The sequence below is a fragment of the Apteryx rowi genome, unplaced genomic scaffold (assembly GCF_003343035.1).
Source record: "Apteryx rowi isolate R43461 unplaced genomic scaffold, aptRow1 scaffold_430, whole genome shotgun sequence".
In the NCBI taxonomy this organism is placed as follows: Eukaryota; Metazoa; Chordata; class Aves; order Apterygiformes; family Apterygidae; genus Apteryx; species Apteryx rowi.
Window position 1 is genome coordinate 601,029 of NW_020450684.1, and position 17,186 is coordinate 618,214.

General features: G+C 42.6%; 1 protein-coding gene across 7 annotated transcripts in view; it reads right to left on the reverse strand.

Annotated features, from left to right (window-relative positions):
• Window positions 1–2,986: 2,986 nt before the first annotated feature.
• Window positions 2,987–17,186, reverse strand: part of BRSK2 (BR serine/threonine kinase 2) — a 163,052-nt gene continuing 148,852 nt past the window's right edge. For 3 of the 7 annotated variants that reach the window (XM_026076432.1, XM_026076435.1, XM_026076436.1), the window contains 2 exons: window positions 16,505–16,552; window positions 3,644–4,217 (listed from right to left, as the gene is read on the reverse strand). In XM_026076432.1, coding sequence (XP_025932217.1) covers window positions 4,042–4,217; window positions 16,505–16,552 — 224 coding nt within the window. In that variant the 3' untranslated portion in view covers window positions 3,644–4,041. Of the gene's footprint in view, window positions 4,266–16,504; window positions 16,553–17,186 lie in introns of all 7 variants that reach the window. The other 4 variants (XM_026076431.1, XM_026076430.1, XM_026076437.1 and 1 more) reach the window with 3 other exon arrangements.

The window sequence follows — 17,186 nt, forward strand, 5'->3', positions numbered from 1 at the left end:
CGGCCGCGCCCAGCGGCGCCGGGCCATGGCGCAAGGCTCGGCCTCAGCCGGGGGTTTCGCTTCGTTTTGGGGTAGTTCTGCTGGTTCGGTCCTTCACAGAGCAGCCGAGGACTGGTGCGGTGCACGCAGACAAAGGGAAAGCATGGGGGAGACTGGGACGCTGCAAACCCGGGGTCTGGGCAGAGCAGCCTGAGGGGCTCAAATATTCAAAGGGACAGTGCTACTTTCTCCGGCTTATGTCTCCCATAGGCTTGGGCTCTGCTGTGGCGAGCAACTGTGATACTGTCAGCCCTAAGAGAGGCCCGGGTCGGATGGGGACACATCCAGGCGGGTATCAGTTCCTGCGTGTGCCAGCCAAGCTCTGAGCCTGAAAGGTGAATTTTCAGGCTTCCATGATGACTTGGAAGAAGTTACAGATCCAGCATAAATGTGGACACCCAAAAGCTGTGAGAGACGCATGACAAGCCAGCAGCCATACAAACCAGTCAACAACAACAAAAAGCCAACACAATTCAGGGACATACCTGATAAACTTTTTTTCAAATGTATGTGACAGGGTATTTCAGGCAGGGAGGGTGGAGAAATCCTTCCTATGCTAAATCTGGAAGCAATGTGAGAAGCTCAGGTTAGAGATGAGAATGATCAGTAGCAGCAAGTTTTTGATAYAGTGGTTTCAATCCGGTTCAGATCTGGGGGTTTTGGTTTGTCTGCAATTTAGCTTCATCTTTTTCAAGTGTTACTGTGAAAAAGTGTTTTTTTCCTTTGCATGGTGTTTTTTTGCTGCGAGGGTAGACGACTCTGGGTGAAGCACATAGAGACCCAAAAGCTGCAACAAGACAGTGTTAATTCTTCAGCCAGGAGGATGCTGTCTTATGTGCCAGCCATCTTCTTCTGCCTTGGTATAGAAAAYATGGATATCATACTTACCAGGTGTGGCACTGGTGAGAAGAGATTCTTTTGCATGGACATAAACAGGACACTCAACAGCTAGTATCTTTACTGAATGAATTTATTGGTTTTTGAACTAAAGTTGCTCACAGTTATTTAACAAGGGATACATCAGATTTTTTTGTCCATTTTAAACCGTTAAATAATGTCAGTTTGTGTCTGTATATGTGTGTGTGCGCGTGTGTGTGTCTTCAAAGTACAAAATAGGAAGGATAACAAGAGGTATTGCTTTCATTTATTCTTATATCTTGTGTAAGTAATCCCCTTCCTGCTTGTACCACATGGGTTTTGCTGATATAGGTATTTTTAAATTATTATTATTATTTTGTATTGAAATCCCAGCCTTTTGTAGAGGTACAATGTAACAGAAGCATCAAAATCTATACACAAGGGAAGAGAAAAGAGGGAAAAGAAGGACGGGGGTGATGGGAGGGGAGCTTGGAGGAGAAGTAGAGAGAGGGCGGAGGCAGGAAAGACAACGAAAGCAAAAGAGACTAATTTACAGCAATGTCATGCAATTAAAACTGCCCCCCTCTCCTGCACCCTTGCCTCCCCCCCTCCCCAGCCATCACTCCCTGGTGTCTGACATGCACACAGCAATACGAGAGAAAAGTTCAAGAATAGGGAAAATAAATAAATAAATAAAACAAAAAAATAAAATAAATCCCTCCCATTTGGGGGAATGGGGAAACAGGGCAAAAGTCAAAGGTCTTTGCCCCAGTTGTGTCTTTAAAAATTCTTTTAATCTTCAAACCTATGTACAAGTAAAACTGGTCCAAGAAGGGGAAAAATGATGAAAAAAAACAACAACGACAACAACAACAAAAAAGAACTCATCCAACATTATCATTTAAAAAAAAAAAATCTTGCGATACAACATACACCCATAGGAACCCAACGAGCAGCAATTGAAGGTCATAAAAGAGCTGAACACTAATGCTAAGCCTACATTCTTAAAATCTCAGTCAAGAAGTACTTCTCATTGTGTTTTTGTCTTCCACGCGTAAAACCACGTTTTTTTGTTTAACCTTTGAGCTTGGGCCAGAATAAGTTACACTTGGTCACATAACTCTTGAGGAGGAGGAAAAAAGGCGAAAATTCTTCTTTCTCAAAGTCACAAGATGAACACTTAAGGAGTTTCTGTGTCTTTTTTCCCCCTCCTCCCCAAAATAAATAAGAATCAATGTTGCCTCTACACAATTATTAAACAGAAGATATATCTAACAGCTTATTTTTTTAAATATATATATATGTATATATAAATAACCAAGACCTAATAACTGAAACACAAAAAAAGTCCCCATCCAACCAATCCCACCCTCCTCCCCCTTTCAAAAAAAAAACCTTTATAAAAATATCTTGCAGTAATTTTTAAAGTTTACAGTAGCTTCGTGATTAAGTCTCCCATTGCCCTGACTCCACCTTGTCTTGCTCAGATGAACTTAAGTGCCAGTGATTTGCACACACACACACACAGGAAATAAAACCCAAGATAAGTCTCTTTTCTTCCTCCTCTTCATCTTCTTTTTTTTTTTTTTTGTAGAAAAAAATCACCCAAGCCAACAAATGAAATTGGTAACTTAAAGAAATAATACTGATATCAATGCAGCACTAGCAACACAACAATTGCATCTAAATGCAGGGTGTGGTGGAGGATCCAGCTGGTGGAAGAAGGTCCCAGCGCGGTGGCACAGTGGCAGGGAGTTGASAGATGGGGAGGAAGGTGTCGAAGGAGGAGCAGCAGTAGCAGCAGCGGCAACTGTGCCTGGCGGCGGGAGAGACAGTCCTTGGCAGAATCTTGTCCCTCTTCTTTGCTACCAGAAGTTGCCTTTTCCCTAAGTTTTAATGTTTGTTTGTATGTGTTTATTCATTTAACCCCCTCTCCCTCCTAAGTTTATTCCTTTCCCCTTCCAGCAGGTCAAAAAGCAAGATGATACAGTTAAAAAAAAAACAACAACTATTTTTTATATATATATATGTGTATATATGTATACTTATACATAAATATAAATATATATATATATGTGTGTATATAAGAAAAGGGGGGAAAAGAAAAGGAAAAAGTGGTGGGGAGAAAAAGAAGTTTAAGAAAATCCTGTGATGAAGCTCCCCAATATTGTCTTGGTTCAACGCTTAGTTTTGAGTTGCTCCTGGCTGGTTTCTGATGAGAATGCGCTCTGGATTCACGAACACTGCGCTCCCGCTACACCCATCTCCTTCCCCCRCACCCTTCCCCACCGGGCCGAGTTCACCTGCATGGACAGAAGTTGCCAAGGGCAGAGGTTTCACTCCAACAATTTGCAACCTCCTTTCAGCCCAGACTGTGCAATCCCATTACTGAGCAGATCTCTCTCGTGGAACACCAAAAAAGAAAAAAACAAAAACAAAACAAAACAAAAAAAAAGCGTGCATTGGGGAGGTGTCTGGGGAGAAGTGGGGGAGAAACCCACTTCCTGAAGGGAGAGGGGAGGCTGGGAACCTCAAACAGGACTGGTCCTTGGACAGTCTACATCGGTTGCCTTCCGTCAACAAGTGTCCGCAGAGCACAGAAGGTGAAGCCGTGGCTGACATGTTAACTTTTCGGGATAATTCCTGGTAGCAGAGCGGAAACAAGTGGTGTCGTCAGAAACACAGAGAGAGCATGAACAGAACAAGAAACAAAACAAAACAAAACAAAAATAATAATAATAATAAAAAAAMCCAAAAAATCAGGAAGGAGGAAAAAAAAGAAAAACACTCAAAAAAGGGAGGAAAAAAAACAATCAAAAAACCACAACCCAAGATCTGGCGAACTGGGTTTGTCATCTGTGCTACCTTTTCTTTTCTTTCTTTTCTGTTCATTCTTTCGTTCGTTTGTTTTTGTGTTTGTTTCTGAGATATATATTATATATCATATATAAATATATATATGTATATATATACAGTCATTCCTTCATACAAAATTTGTCTATAGACAGTTTTGTACTGTTGTGGCAAGGTATATACATCCTTCTAGTTTAGAGGCTAGCTTACTAAGGAATATTCTTTCATTCTTTCTTGCTTTTTTGTTTTTTGTTTTTTTCCTAAGTTATTTAATTTTTTTTATGTGTTTATTTAAGGTTGGTCTTGTAGGCCGACTGATGAGACCATCTTTGCCTTGTCTTTGCCAGCAGGGTACTTATTGTCTCCTCTAGACCCATAGTCATTAGAACCGGAATCGCTCCGCTTGCTGTTTGCGCTATGCTTGGTTGGCGTGCCGGGGGGATGGCTCACCTGCCCGTTCTTCTCGTCTGAAAAAAGTTGTTTAATTACGTCAAAGAAGTTACTCAATGGGCTGCCTGGGTACACAAAACAGAGGAGACAAAAAAAGAAAGAAAGAAAAAAAAAAACAAGGAGAGGGAAAGAGAGAGAAAAAGAGGAGAGAGAGAGAGAAAGAGAACAAACAAACAAATGAACAATGGGGTTTTTAACGAGAAGAACATGATGAGGAGATCCAGAGCCACGTGCGTGAGGGTTTGTGGGGGATGAAGACAATGAGCAGGAAGAGGAAGAGTGTTTAGGATGGGACACCTACAGAAATAAAGAGGCTGGGAGCATAAAGCACCAAGGGGGAAGGTCCTAGTTTTCTCCTGAGTGGATGGGCATAGCTGTCTCACCTAGCAGGAGCACATAGTGCCATGTTGCTGAAATACTTCTGTTACCTGGTGTCACTTGGCAACTCGGCACTGAAAGGTCAGTGAATGTAACCCTGGATACAGGCAAATCCCATGTTATTGTTTCTACTACAAACAGGGTATTTGTATGTTGTCACCAACTGATGCTTTGCTTTGCAGCCTTGCTAAGTTTTCTGACTACACCAGGCATCAAGCTTTTCTTGCTTGCGTTTGGATTCTTTCTGAAAGTCTCCTCGCTCACCTTCAGCCACTAAGCCTGAAGCACCTGAGTGCTCCAGGGGAAAAGCATTTGAAAAATGAGCTATGGCTGACAAGACTACCTCCATATGTATGTGTGGTTTGTAGCTTGAGCTTGCAAGCTTCTAAGCACCTTCAGATCCTTCTTACAACACGCATCTGGAAATGAAGATGCTGACCACTTTGTAGAAGCAGGCTGTTATGCATGTAACTATTTGGGGGAACTACCATGGCCAAGAACTACTTCCTCGTTGTCCTGAATTTATGCTCTCTCTTCTTTACCACACAGCCTCTGTGACGCTAACATTCGTTACAGTGGAGTCAGGAGTCACAGAGGGATGTAGGGCTGCATGCTAACAGAACAGCTATCTCATTAAGCTAGTTATGGGTTGGGCACTGTGCACATGTGAGAATACAACCTTTCATGCCACTCTGAATAATCTCTTTGTCTACCATTTCATCTTCTGATCAAACCCAAGCTTCACTTTACCAATGCCATTTGCTGCTGTGGAGCATGACACATCACAGACCCAGCTCCAGGGACCAAAGGGAACAGACAGACCCTGGACTGAACGCAATGAGTTTCAAAAAAGACCTCTGAAGGTGTGCATCTGAGACCTCCTCAATTTACAAGGCAGAAATATTAACTACGGGGCTCTCATGTGCTTGCCTAACAGCTACATGCTTGGTTAGATATGTAACTCCAAGATGGTTACATACAACACCTGAACTGGGGAGGGCCAGACAATCATCATTTAATCCCCTACTGCCAGGATAAGTCCAATGCAGTTAAAGATCCAGTTGTGTCTCAGCATGAGTGGTACCAACTCAGAAGCAGTCTACAGAGGCTTTGTGACACACAACAGCTCAGGCTGGACCTGTCAAGTCTCACCCACTGCAGATGAGACTTGTACAGCAGGTTCTTTCCTCCTGCTGTAGTGCCCACTGCAGTAGTGGGTACACCTCTGTGCAACTACATTTTTGGACCACCAGGCAGCAGAGGGATGCGGTGTTGGCCTTGTCCTGTGTCAGAGGATGTGTGGAATGCCTGGGGTGCTACTGATGGCTACCATGGTCAAGGTAGCCTTTGCAAAGGCATTTCTAGCCCCCTTTAATTCTCTTGGATTGGGGGATCAATCCTGATCAGACATCTGAGGGGGTCACACTAAATTCACATACTAAAATCTCTGGACATAGGTGTTCAAGGTGCTGGGTTTTTTATCTAACATACACCGGGTAGGTGATGACTGTCCTTGATCATTAAAATCCCATATTGTTTTTTCAAGAATGGACTATTGGCTCCATTGTTCTAAAAAATTCAAATTAGGTCATTACATCCCACTTAAATAAATTAATTCTCCAGCTCCTGGAAGGAAAGGGGGTCATTGTTTTCGGCCTTGCAGTGCTCTAGTATGCTATTAAGAGAATGGAACCTTTCAGCCCTGAGATGGCAACATTCAGTCAGGAGCAAAGGGATTTCTTCATAGCAGAGATCACCATTTATCCACAGTCAGCGGACACAGGTGGCTCAGTAATATTGTATTTCCCTTCACCTTTATTACAAAAAACATAAGAAAGGTTACTACAGCAAGCAAGTATTACCTATGTATGGTGACCTGTGTGAAGAGTGTGTTGAGTGCTTTCTTATCCTCTAATGGAAGATGCTAGATGGACATCAATTGCTCTTATGCAAGGAAAGAGGAAGTATATAGTATTTGTGCCCTGCAAAACTGAATGTGTTGCTCTTTTTTTCTGCCCCATGCTAACCAGGCAGTTGCTGCTTTCCTCTGCATGTTAACAGGCGTTGAGAAAAATCAGGCGGCTGGCCTGTACAGAGCGAAGGATCTCAAAGTCTCATCACTCTCATTCATTCCTTGTCTTCCTCTACTTGCCGCTTTGTTTAACTTACTGCCGGCATTGGTTCTGTGTGTGCATTCAGTTACAGCAATGCCACAAGCATTGGTGCATTAGTTTCTGGAGGAGCATCATTTAGCTAACTGAAGCCACAGAAATGGGCCCAAACAGCCAGGCAGGACACGCACCTCAATTTCTGGCTAAGATGGGAAAAGTTGTGAAACTCACAGTCATTTCTGAGTCAGAGCTCTGTGATCGCCCGCTGCCTCCCTCCCACACATGCTTTGGAAAGGGAATATCTGTTCCAGATCTATAACTTCTAATTCAGACACCTCTGTAAGACTCCCTAAAAACCTGTTATGTTTATGGGCACATGCTCTGCTCAGACTCATTTCTAATTTCTTTAGGTGGATATTCTCTTTCAGTGAAAAAAAAAAAAAGAAAGGAAGCATAACACTCAACCTTGAATGTAGGAATGTGGAAAGATCTGTCTTTTATGTGGCTTTGGACCCCTCATCTTCATAAGCAAATGGAGTCAGCAGAGAGAATGAAAAAGAGCACTGAAAAAAATGCTGGAGAGGGAAAGACTGCCAGGTTGGGAGAAAAGGGGAGGGAAGTATCTCTAGTTATTCAGCTGAGCAGTTTGTTCAACAAGCTTAGAGGGAAAAAAGAGGGCAGAGTAAGCAGCACTCTGCAGGAACTGGGGAAGTTTTAGTTTTCGCATAGACAGAAATAGTAGACAAAAATACAATTTTCAAGAATGGAGTAATAAAACATTTTATAAATTGTATGTATGTGTCTTGTATTTGATGAATCCTGATATAGGATTTTTAATCATCCTATTAAAATATGCAGCCCCTGTTTCATCCACTCTTTCTCCTCCCCATGCCCTACTGGCTTTCAAGTGTCTGGAGATTTATTGCAGCAAGAGTATTTAACAGTCTGCCTTTCCTTTGCATATCTCTCTACTGCATTCCTTACAATCAGCATTTTCAGGTAAAATTTTAATGGGAGGTAAGAAATCCTTAGGGATATTTAAAGAGAGCTACTGAAAAATAAAATAGGCCATTTCACTAACCCTTTCCTTCCTTTGCCTTTTGTAGTAACTGGACTTGCAATTAAATACGTAGTAACAATACTTTCTTAGCCTGCAGTCAACAGAGAACTGATCCTATGCCAAGCAATACAGACAATCACTGCGTCGATGGTATCTCCGTGACAGCTTGCTAGCCCACACTTGGGTGGGTCTAGATACCGGCCTTTGAATGGAAAAGAATCCTCATATTGCACTCTAGGGATATATAAACATGGGTCAGCTATGCTGGAAGCATGAAAATGGTGAGCGGTGTTGCTCCTCTCAGTGCTCAGCTCCCTTTGGGCTTATATGGCCAGCAAAACAAGACTTGAAAATGCAGGTGATGATGGAACAGAACAGCTTTTTCAGCAATCTTCCATCCCTCACATTCAGTGCAAAATATGTGATAGGCTGTTACACCTGCAAGGCCAACTGGGGGTCTCAAAAAGGGTACCTCTCCTATTTCAGAAAGTGAGATGAGATCCCGCTTCCTCTGGGCAAGGATGAAGGTTTAGCTCACTGAATCTTCAGAATTTCCCTGGTGTTTCATGCATCTGTAACTAAGGTCTTCTTTCCCCTGGAGAGCAAACATTTGTCGACACAGAGCAACAAAGGCATGAAGGGCAGTAAGGGTGAGAAACCGTGAGAAGGATCAGAGGCAGGAGGGGAGGTTCAGACCATTAGGTTTATATCTGTTAGRAGGAGATGGATACGTGCATTTCTGAGTTAGACCAAGGAGTTGGGTGTTGCAAGACCACTGGGAAGGGGAATGGGTTTGAAAATAAGCACTGAAGCTTATTTTTATGAAAGGGTCACGGACTGAAGGGATGCTGAAGGAATATATTCATGGAGAAAGCATTGGTTTGTGGCATTGGTGTGCCGCACTGTCATGTCCAAATATCACAAAAGAAACTGGGAATGCACCTGAATACAACAGGCACTAAAAGGGAAGAACAGGGCTGAGAACAGACACAAAGAAATAAAAGGAAGCTGGGCAGCTTATATTAATTCTCCATATTACCATTCCTAAGAAGTCTGACATTGACTAAGTCCCAGTGGTGTCACAGGTACCAGGAGCAAAGCTGCCCCAGTTAAGAGAGGAAAGAGAAAATTAGTTGGTGGGACCAGGAAAGTCCATGTCTACTCTGACCTTGCAAAGCACCTGAGTCCTCCACAGGAAGCTAACAGGAGGTGGCAAACAAGCAGTTTCAGGACAGGCTTGGAGGCTTCAGTCACTGATTCGAGCCTGCTGTTTCATAACATTTTAAGATAGTCAGATAAGGACTAGGTCCTGTTTTTGTTGAAGCAATTTGCAACATTCCCATTGACTTAATAGAAGCAAACCCTGAGGCACTTCCTTGTCCTGTGAAACCATCTCTTTCAAATCTATGCATTTTTAATGCACTGCTCCTTGCGGTGCTGAACACAAAGTTGCACAAAGCAAATATGCCTGCTGTAGGATTATCCTCTGCCTTTCCCTTCTGTATAGCCTGAGAAATTTTGGTTCTCTACATCTTTACCTTAGGCTTTGGGAGAAAGTGAATGGAAGAAGATATGCCTGAAGATATGTCCACTGAAAATGGAGAGACCCTTTGTCAACCCAACTTCCCACATTCCTTTTCTACATCTTGTTTTCTCATCCTTTCAGACTGCCTTCAGCTTATCTCTGCTACTGAGGTTTTCTTCCTCTACTCATTTTTTTCTCTTTAACCCTTTATTTTTTTATTCCTAGCTTGTTCTGTATTTCCACAGCAGCTGTGGTTYCAGTGAATCATATGGCAAAAATCCAACTCCTACCACATAAAGCATCGAAACACTCTCTGATGGGAGATAATCCATCCCCTTTCAAATCCATTCTGCTACTCTGACAGAGTTCTAGCCCTCTTTGTTAAGACTAGGCATTTTTTTTTGTCTCTTTGCTTGTTTTCTGTTGGCAGAGTCTCTTTTGCCTTCAAAAACAGAAGATTTAAAATATAGAACCCACTGCAAGAATATATGCATTGAAAGTTACTGGCGTAAGGGATAAGGTAGAGATGAAAGGGGCCTATTCCTACTTGTTTAATTATAATATCATGCAGGGGTCTTTCTCTAGGCTAAGGAGCCACTGGCCTAGGCATAGTACAAATACAAACTAAACAGATGCCTCAAGGAGCTCACAGGCTACCAAAGAAAACTACAGAGAGAATTTCTTGCTCAACTCATGTGCCAGACAGTTGGATATATGAGGCTTCCCTCTAGACTGGGAAGGATGACAGAAAGACCATTGCAATGTCTTGCTGGAGGCCATCACACAGAACCTCTTCCTGTTCTACAAACCCATCCTGGTCCACTTGAACTGAAGAAACTGCAGAAATCCCAAGACTGGTACCTGTCTAAAACTATAGGGAGTATGAGGTTAGAGAAGCTTTTCAAGGAACAAAGACATGGTTTCATATTTGCTGGATTTTTAAGTTGTCACAACAGGTTGACCAGAACAAGTTCCCTTTTATTTTTTCCAGAGTAAGTTACATAGTGGGACAACTATTTCGATTTTGTTTTGTTTTAGGGAGAGAGAAATGGAGACAGACTGACAGTCCACAGAACAACTCCAGTTTCTTAGCAGGACTCCTGAATTCTAACTGGAAAAGACTATTTCCAAAGATAAGAACAGAGCTTATTTTCCAGAGTCCAACGATGATTTGGACTCTGCCAATAAAAATGCCAACTGATAGCAGTGTTTGCAGAAAGAGACTACTGCTAGGAACTACTCAGATTACCACACACTGTTAGCACAGGTGTCCATGCTACCAGCAGAAGGTGGGCACTTTCAGTCAGTACATACCTGGATGGATATGAACTACCAACCGGCAATTTAAATGCTCCATAACCCATCCTTGTTCCTGCTCCCCTAAAACATCCTGTCTCCTCTGCAGGAGAGAGTCCCAATATTTGCGACTAGCCAGATGTATCCAGATGGCCATTCTGCCTCCATTTTGCACATTCGCTCTCTCCATACACACACAGAGAAGCTAAGATCTGGTTCAGCCTCCCCGTTGCAGGCAATACAACTGAGACAAGTAGCTCTTGGGTGATGAGTTAGTGAATGGTGAATACAGGCAGCAAAGACTCAAATATATGGGACATATTTCCTCGCTGCTACCTTCTGCAGAGCTAAGGCGTGAGTAATTTATTAGAAAAACAAACATGTCCCCTACTGATGAATAGCTCTGGCCAATCCAGCACCACCACATAGCATTCGAAAAAGGAGACACAACGACGGAGAGGAGGGAATCATACATTCATTTGGACAGCTGGTGGCACTGAAAGAGCAGGCAAGGATAGTGGTGGGATGAAGAGATGCCAGATTTTGTTGTGAAATCATGCTGTTCTGGCAAGTTGGTTGATAGAGGACTCAGCCCAAGAATCCTTTGCATCTATCTGTCCTTTTACAAAGGTCTCTGTACAAGTGCATGACGAGAGAGGAAGCTGACAATCTACATTCTCAAAGCCACAGCAGATGATGTTGCCCATTCTCTTAAAACTTCTGCTGCTTCATTCTAATTTTTTGTTCATAAAAATGTCAGGAGTGTATTGGCTCTTAATAATATCATTTTTGTCCTTTCCTGCCCGTTGGATGTTCAAGAATGATCTTATGGTTTTTAAGTTCTCTGACCTGCTCCTAAGGAGAGAAATCATCTGTGTATACTGTTGAAATGTTAATTCCTCATTTCCTCTGAATCAATCCCTTCAAAATACAATTTAATTTTCAAGGGAGGCCACTTCAAATTTAGCTTAGCGCAGCAAGCAAATATTCACATAGAATATCCTGAAGCACTGCCTGCCATAAATAAAGTACAGTGATCTTAATTAAGAGAGAGATCTGTGTTTTCTCCAGATGGATATTATTACAGAGAAAGAGGAAAAGACCTTGTGTCGGAGAGTAAAAATCTGGCTATACATATCAAAACAGGATCTGACATGTACCAAATAGTTTTATATATCTGGATTCATCTTTAGTGGGAAGTTACCTTTTCTTTGCTACCTTCTTCTACAGTGCAAAACCACAAGTCATTCACTGGAAAAGAAACATCTAGAATGAAGAGCTATGACTATGGTGTGRAGGGAATCAGGCATGTATTTGGACAACGAATAGTAAAAATAGAATGGGCAAGGATAAGTGGGAAATCTGGCTTGAACACTTTGGAAAGAATCATCTCACTTACTGTGATCCACACATTGTGACCAAGTATGTGATTTTTCACATGGGACTTCTTCCTTTGACCCTTCATTTGAGTCGCAATATATTTCCATATGAATCAAGAATCAGCCATGCTCAGAACACCAGTAGCCAGCACATTTTTCAGAAACGTTAATAAAAAATTAGGGTTATCTTCTGACTACCTCCGAGTAAAAATGTTGAGAAGAGCCTTGCACATGGGAGGGCAGCATACATTTTTTCTGCAGCTCTCTGTCAGTGTTACTGCCATCAGGTATGACTTTATGAATGCAAATCACCACCTCCTCTCCCACTGAAGAGCAAATGGCTATTCCAAAGCAAATAGGATTACTCTAAGTAATGACAGTATGGATCTGGATTACTTCCAAGAGCACCAAATCAAGGTATTTTCTGCTGCTACTGACACCAAGCATCTCCAAATTAGCACTCACAAAAGTTACATGCTGCAATTGCAACCCAAATGTGATGTAACCAGTTTTAAACCACAAAACCTCTCATAATTTCTCAGGTAGCTTGGAATGATATCGACATGGGCTTGCAACTGTATGAATCGAACTGCTTTTGCAAGGAGGTAAGAAGAGAAGCCTTTACAGCAGTGCAGTCACTCTGTGTGCACAGAGAATGACTGGCTGTGGGGGACAAAGTCAGATGACTCTGAATAAGAAGCAATGTCAAACTCCTAAGATACTGAAACCAAGAGATTTGAGTGAGATATATTGGGAAGATATGAAAGGCAATGGGACTTGCTGTGCTTCTGCTGTGATCAGAGCATTTTTGTGACGGTCACTGGCACATAAAAGGATCTGTAAGGCTTTCTGTTTAACGCTGCAGAGTCAGGAATCAAGGTTTCAAATTGCAAGTAGCAATACAGGATGCATAACAATAAACACGAGGTCTTCTGACCAGCYTGCTGTCACAGGGTTATGGTGTAAGCCATTGCAGGAAAGTATGTCTGTGCAGAGCCTGACTTGACTGGATGCTGACTTGACTGCATGAGTAATACCTAATAACCTTTTCCTCCTCTTTTCATCATGCGTTTCTGTGGAAGTGCCAGTGATGTAACTTAAGGCTTCCCTGAGGAGTCATGAGGGATGGAAAGCAACAAGCAAAGACGGCCTTCCTTGGAGATAGCAAGACTCAGCCCCAGACAGCTCTGGGATGGAGACTGGAAAGTTTACAGGCTCCCTGGCAAGTGTTTCTCAGAAGACTGAGTGTTTCTCAAGAACTAGGCAGGATTTTCAGAGCTTTCTGCCAGCAGCCTGCACCTTGGTAAAACGCGACTACTAAGGACTCCATAAAACTGGGGATAGCCAAGAAGAGGAGCTATCAAAGGTTTTACACCAGCTTTACTATTGATTCAACCACCCAAAGAAATTCTCAGCTCACTCTTTAAAGTCCTTAAAGTCATTAAGGCTTTTAAAGATAGAATCTCTTCTGAACAGGGACTACAGAAATGGCACTGTGGGCTTCTGTGTGGCATATTTCAATAGCTCCAGATTTGATGTGCTCAATCTACAAAGACATTTGCTTTCTAGTTCCCAGCTTTGCAGTTGGAGCTTGGGGGCTTTTCAGTTTGCATATTATCTTGATTTCTTTTTTTTTTTTTAATGTGAAGGCTCTGCAGAACCTATTAGAACCTCAGTGTCAATTATGCAACCTATTCTTCAGTGGGATAGACAAAAATACCAGATTAGATGGTAGTAAACAGTTCTCTCAATCCTGGCCCAAAAAACCCAGAATCCAGCTCATTCTTTTACAGGTGTGTTGACTTTATATGGCTTAATGGCAGCACATAAAGTTGTAAAGCTTATTTGTCACTAAACTGATTTGACTGAATACATACAAGAAACAGATCAGCTAAGTAGAAAGCTGGCATTTCTACAAGCAGTTTTTCAGATTATAGCTGCATTTTAAATGTAAAGGTCTTAATTTTTACAAGGTAAAATTATTCCTATAGAAAAGTATTAAATGGAAACCAGCTTATTCTTTCTGACACTAGAAATGCCCCTTTTCCTGCTGAAATGGGTGGAAATGTAAAACAAAGCATTCCATCTCAATGTCGATTTTAACCTTACTATGAGTCAAAAGTTTCCCTTCTTCCTATTGTGAAACATTACGAGTAGCAGTTTTCTAATGTGCACAGGCAAGATTGATCCAGCAGCTGTTTGGACTGATATACCAGCTGTTTGTCATTTGGATGTTGGCAGCTCCTACAACATACCTCTGCTGTTCAGGAATAACTTGTTTTTCAATGCCAATTGCTATATGCAAAATCACTTTTGAGATGGATGACCGCTGCTAGCAGAAGATGAGATAACGTTTAGAGGACTAAATAAATTTGCCTTGCCGTTAATTACAACATTTAATGGTTTATAGTCAGTGAAAAGGTACGTCTCATTCCCACCAGAGCTTTCACACAGCTGAGCCGGACATAAAGCATCTGATGCAGTGGGGGGGTTTTTCTGCTCCAGTGTTAACTCTTTTCTAAAAATGATCCCCAGGGCTCACTCTCAGAATGCAGAACAATGATGAGGTCTAAAAAACCCACACAGTATAGTTATTTTACACTATTTGTTGTTACTAGACAAACACTGCACCAACTTCACAGGGGGCTGCCTGTCCTCAAAGTCACAGAGAACAGTTTGCTGACAGCAGGCTAAATGCTGGCATCGCTCCCCTCCACTCCCCTGCCGAAGTTATAGGTGAGCTCCCCTGCACACAAAAGAATAGCTCCTCACTTGCACAGGACGGTGCAATTTGGCACAGTGTCTGTCACCACTACTTCTGGTGTGTCTGAGCATACCAACAGGAAGATGACTCAAAGCAAGCAGCCCCATTAAACCCTACAACCTTTCCTTTCCCTTCTCTGGATTCATCCACATGCTCTGTCTGCACTGTAGCTGCCACAAAATACCCTCCTTGCTGGCCTTCACTGTCCTCTGGCCCTTGCTGGATTGATGCAGACACTGTGACAACTGAAAGGCCTGGCTGAGCTGGGAGTGAATGGTAATGCACAAACTAGAGAGTGCAGAAAACTGGCTGGTTATCTGGGTAGCTAAATTAACTTGCAGATAATCAGTAGAATCAGCATTTCAGGATTTTTGTATGATGTGAATGCCAGATCCAGGCAAGAAACTGAGGACTGAGGGAGAAGAGGGATTTGCTCTCTGATGCCTTTAAGAAGAAGCTGGAGGTCTGCCTACCACCTAAATGAGTCTTCATGAGGAAACTGGGAATGATCAACCCAGAAAACTCAAATAAGAAATCAAATGAGTCCCCCTCAGAGAAAAGGGAAAACTCCCACCAGCAAAGCTGAAATTTAAGGGAAAAAGATGGTCTGAATTATAGGAAATGGGCCAAATTCTGCTCTCAATCAGACATGCATAAGCCTAGTATTATTTGCACTGTAAACTCAGAACAACTTTCCTCAGTGTACAAAGTGATGACGCAGGAGTCACAGGTCCAACTGGAAAGCAGTCCTAGCTCACTGATTGCTTCCTCAATGGGTTATATTTCCTTTCACAGAGATACCTGAATTCAACCTAGATACCTGAATGGAAATCTGAAGAGAACAGAGTACTCTTGTCCAGAACCTTTCTGTACAACCTAGAAGTAAGACGACAAAACCCTCTCTCATAGTATTTGGGTATTTCCACTACTGTATTTGGAGGAGTCAGTATGGGCACAGGGGCTGAAAGAAAGAAAACAATCCAATGTGTGCATAGAGGGGAGGAAAGGCAAGGGACAAGTTAGCCAAAACTCATGTAACCCCAAGAAAGGTTAGATGCAAGTTTTGCAGGAAGTTTTTTTTTTTTTTTCCCCCACTCCTAGCAAAAATCTGAAAGTCCGGTAGGTACACAGCTCCTCCAGCTAGGGACTTACTATCCTTCCCCAAGACCAGACTGGAACTAGGACAATTTACACTAGCTAAGTGTCTGGCAGATAGTATGCAGTGAGCCTTAGAAAGGATTTGAAAGGGTCTTACCCCAAAGATACAGGGGAAAGAAGGGAGCTGGGTGCAAAGGGGAATTAAATAGCAAAGCAATCCTGTCTCAGTAAATAGCAGGAGACAAAGGGAGACAGCAGCTAGCAGGGCAGCATTCAGCTTCACTGCAGAAAAGGGACTGAAGAATCATGAATCAAAGGCAGCAAGTAAACAAAAGAAAAAACAAACCAAAAAAAACCCCAAACCCCAGAAAAGAAAAAGAAAATCCCTGGCCTGGGTTACACTGAGGGAGGGAATCACAAGTGCAACACCACACCCTTGTGCTATGAAGGGGAAAGCTGTGGTAGAGTCTGTGCATCTATGCATGGGTAGGGAGGAATGGAGTAAGGGGGATGTGTTTGTGTCCACCAGGGAAGTGAAAGACACAGTGGGCTGTTACGGGGTGGGCAGTCTTGTAAAGAGCGTGGGAAGGCAGGAATAGGGAAGGAGAACAGGTGGAAGGGACTGGACGGTGCGTTATATTGCTCAGCAGGGGCTGGGGAAGGAGAAAAGGCAGAAGGGAAGGAAGTTCTTACCACATTTGGAAAGTCTGCCAGTCATCAACTCCATACAGTTAGTGGTGTCTGGATCATAGAACGGAAAGAGGAGGGAGGGAGGGAAAAACATAAAAAAAAGGTTTCCATACCTCTGTGCATAAAGTAGTAACTTAGCACATTATTACCTGAAGCAGGAAACATATACACATCTTGGGCTTTACACAACCCAGGCCAAATTCTGCCACCCATTTATGCCAGTGCAACCCTGGCCATGTGACCTGAGAGTGGATTTTGCCTCAGTCCCACTGCTTCCACCCACCTCTTCATCTCAGCTATAGGAATTTACAAGATGTTAGAAATGTTCGCCATTACATTAGCAAACTAAAAGCCTTGAAACACATTGTTTCACCTGGCCAGGCTTGTAAGTTATCCTTCAACACCCAGAAAATGTCCAGCCAGCTGATCTACATACATCAAAAGCCTGGAGACAGAGAGGAGATGCACCTATTGTGCTACTGGACATGGAATAAAGGGTTTACTTAACCAGCTCAGAAACATCTTTCAGACCCCACAGGATAATGTCCAAGTCCATAATCTGCCTCTCTCATTCATGTGTAGTCTCTTACTCTTCTTGATTTTGATGGGATTGCTCACAGGCAACAGAACTACTTCTTGAAAAGGTGGCAGAATCTGGCCCTAAGACATTCCTGTTCGCTTTGTG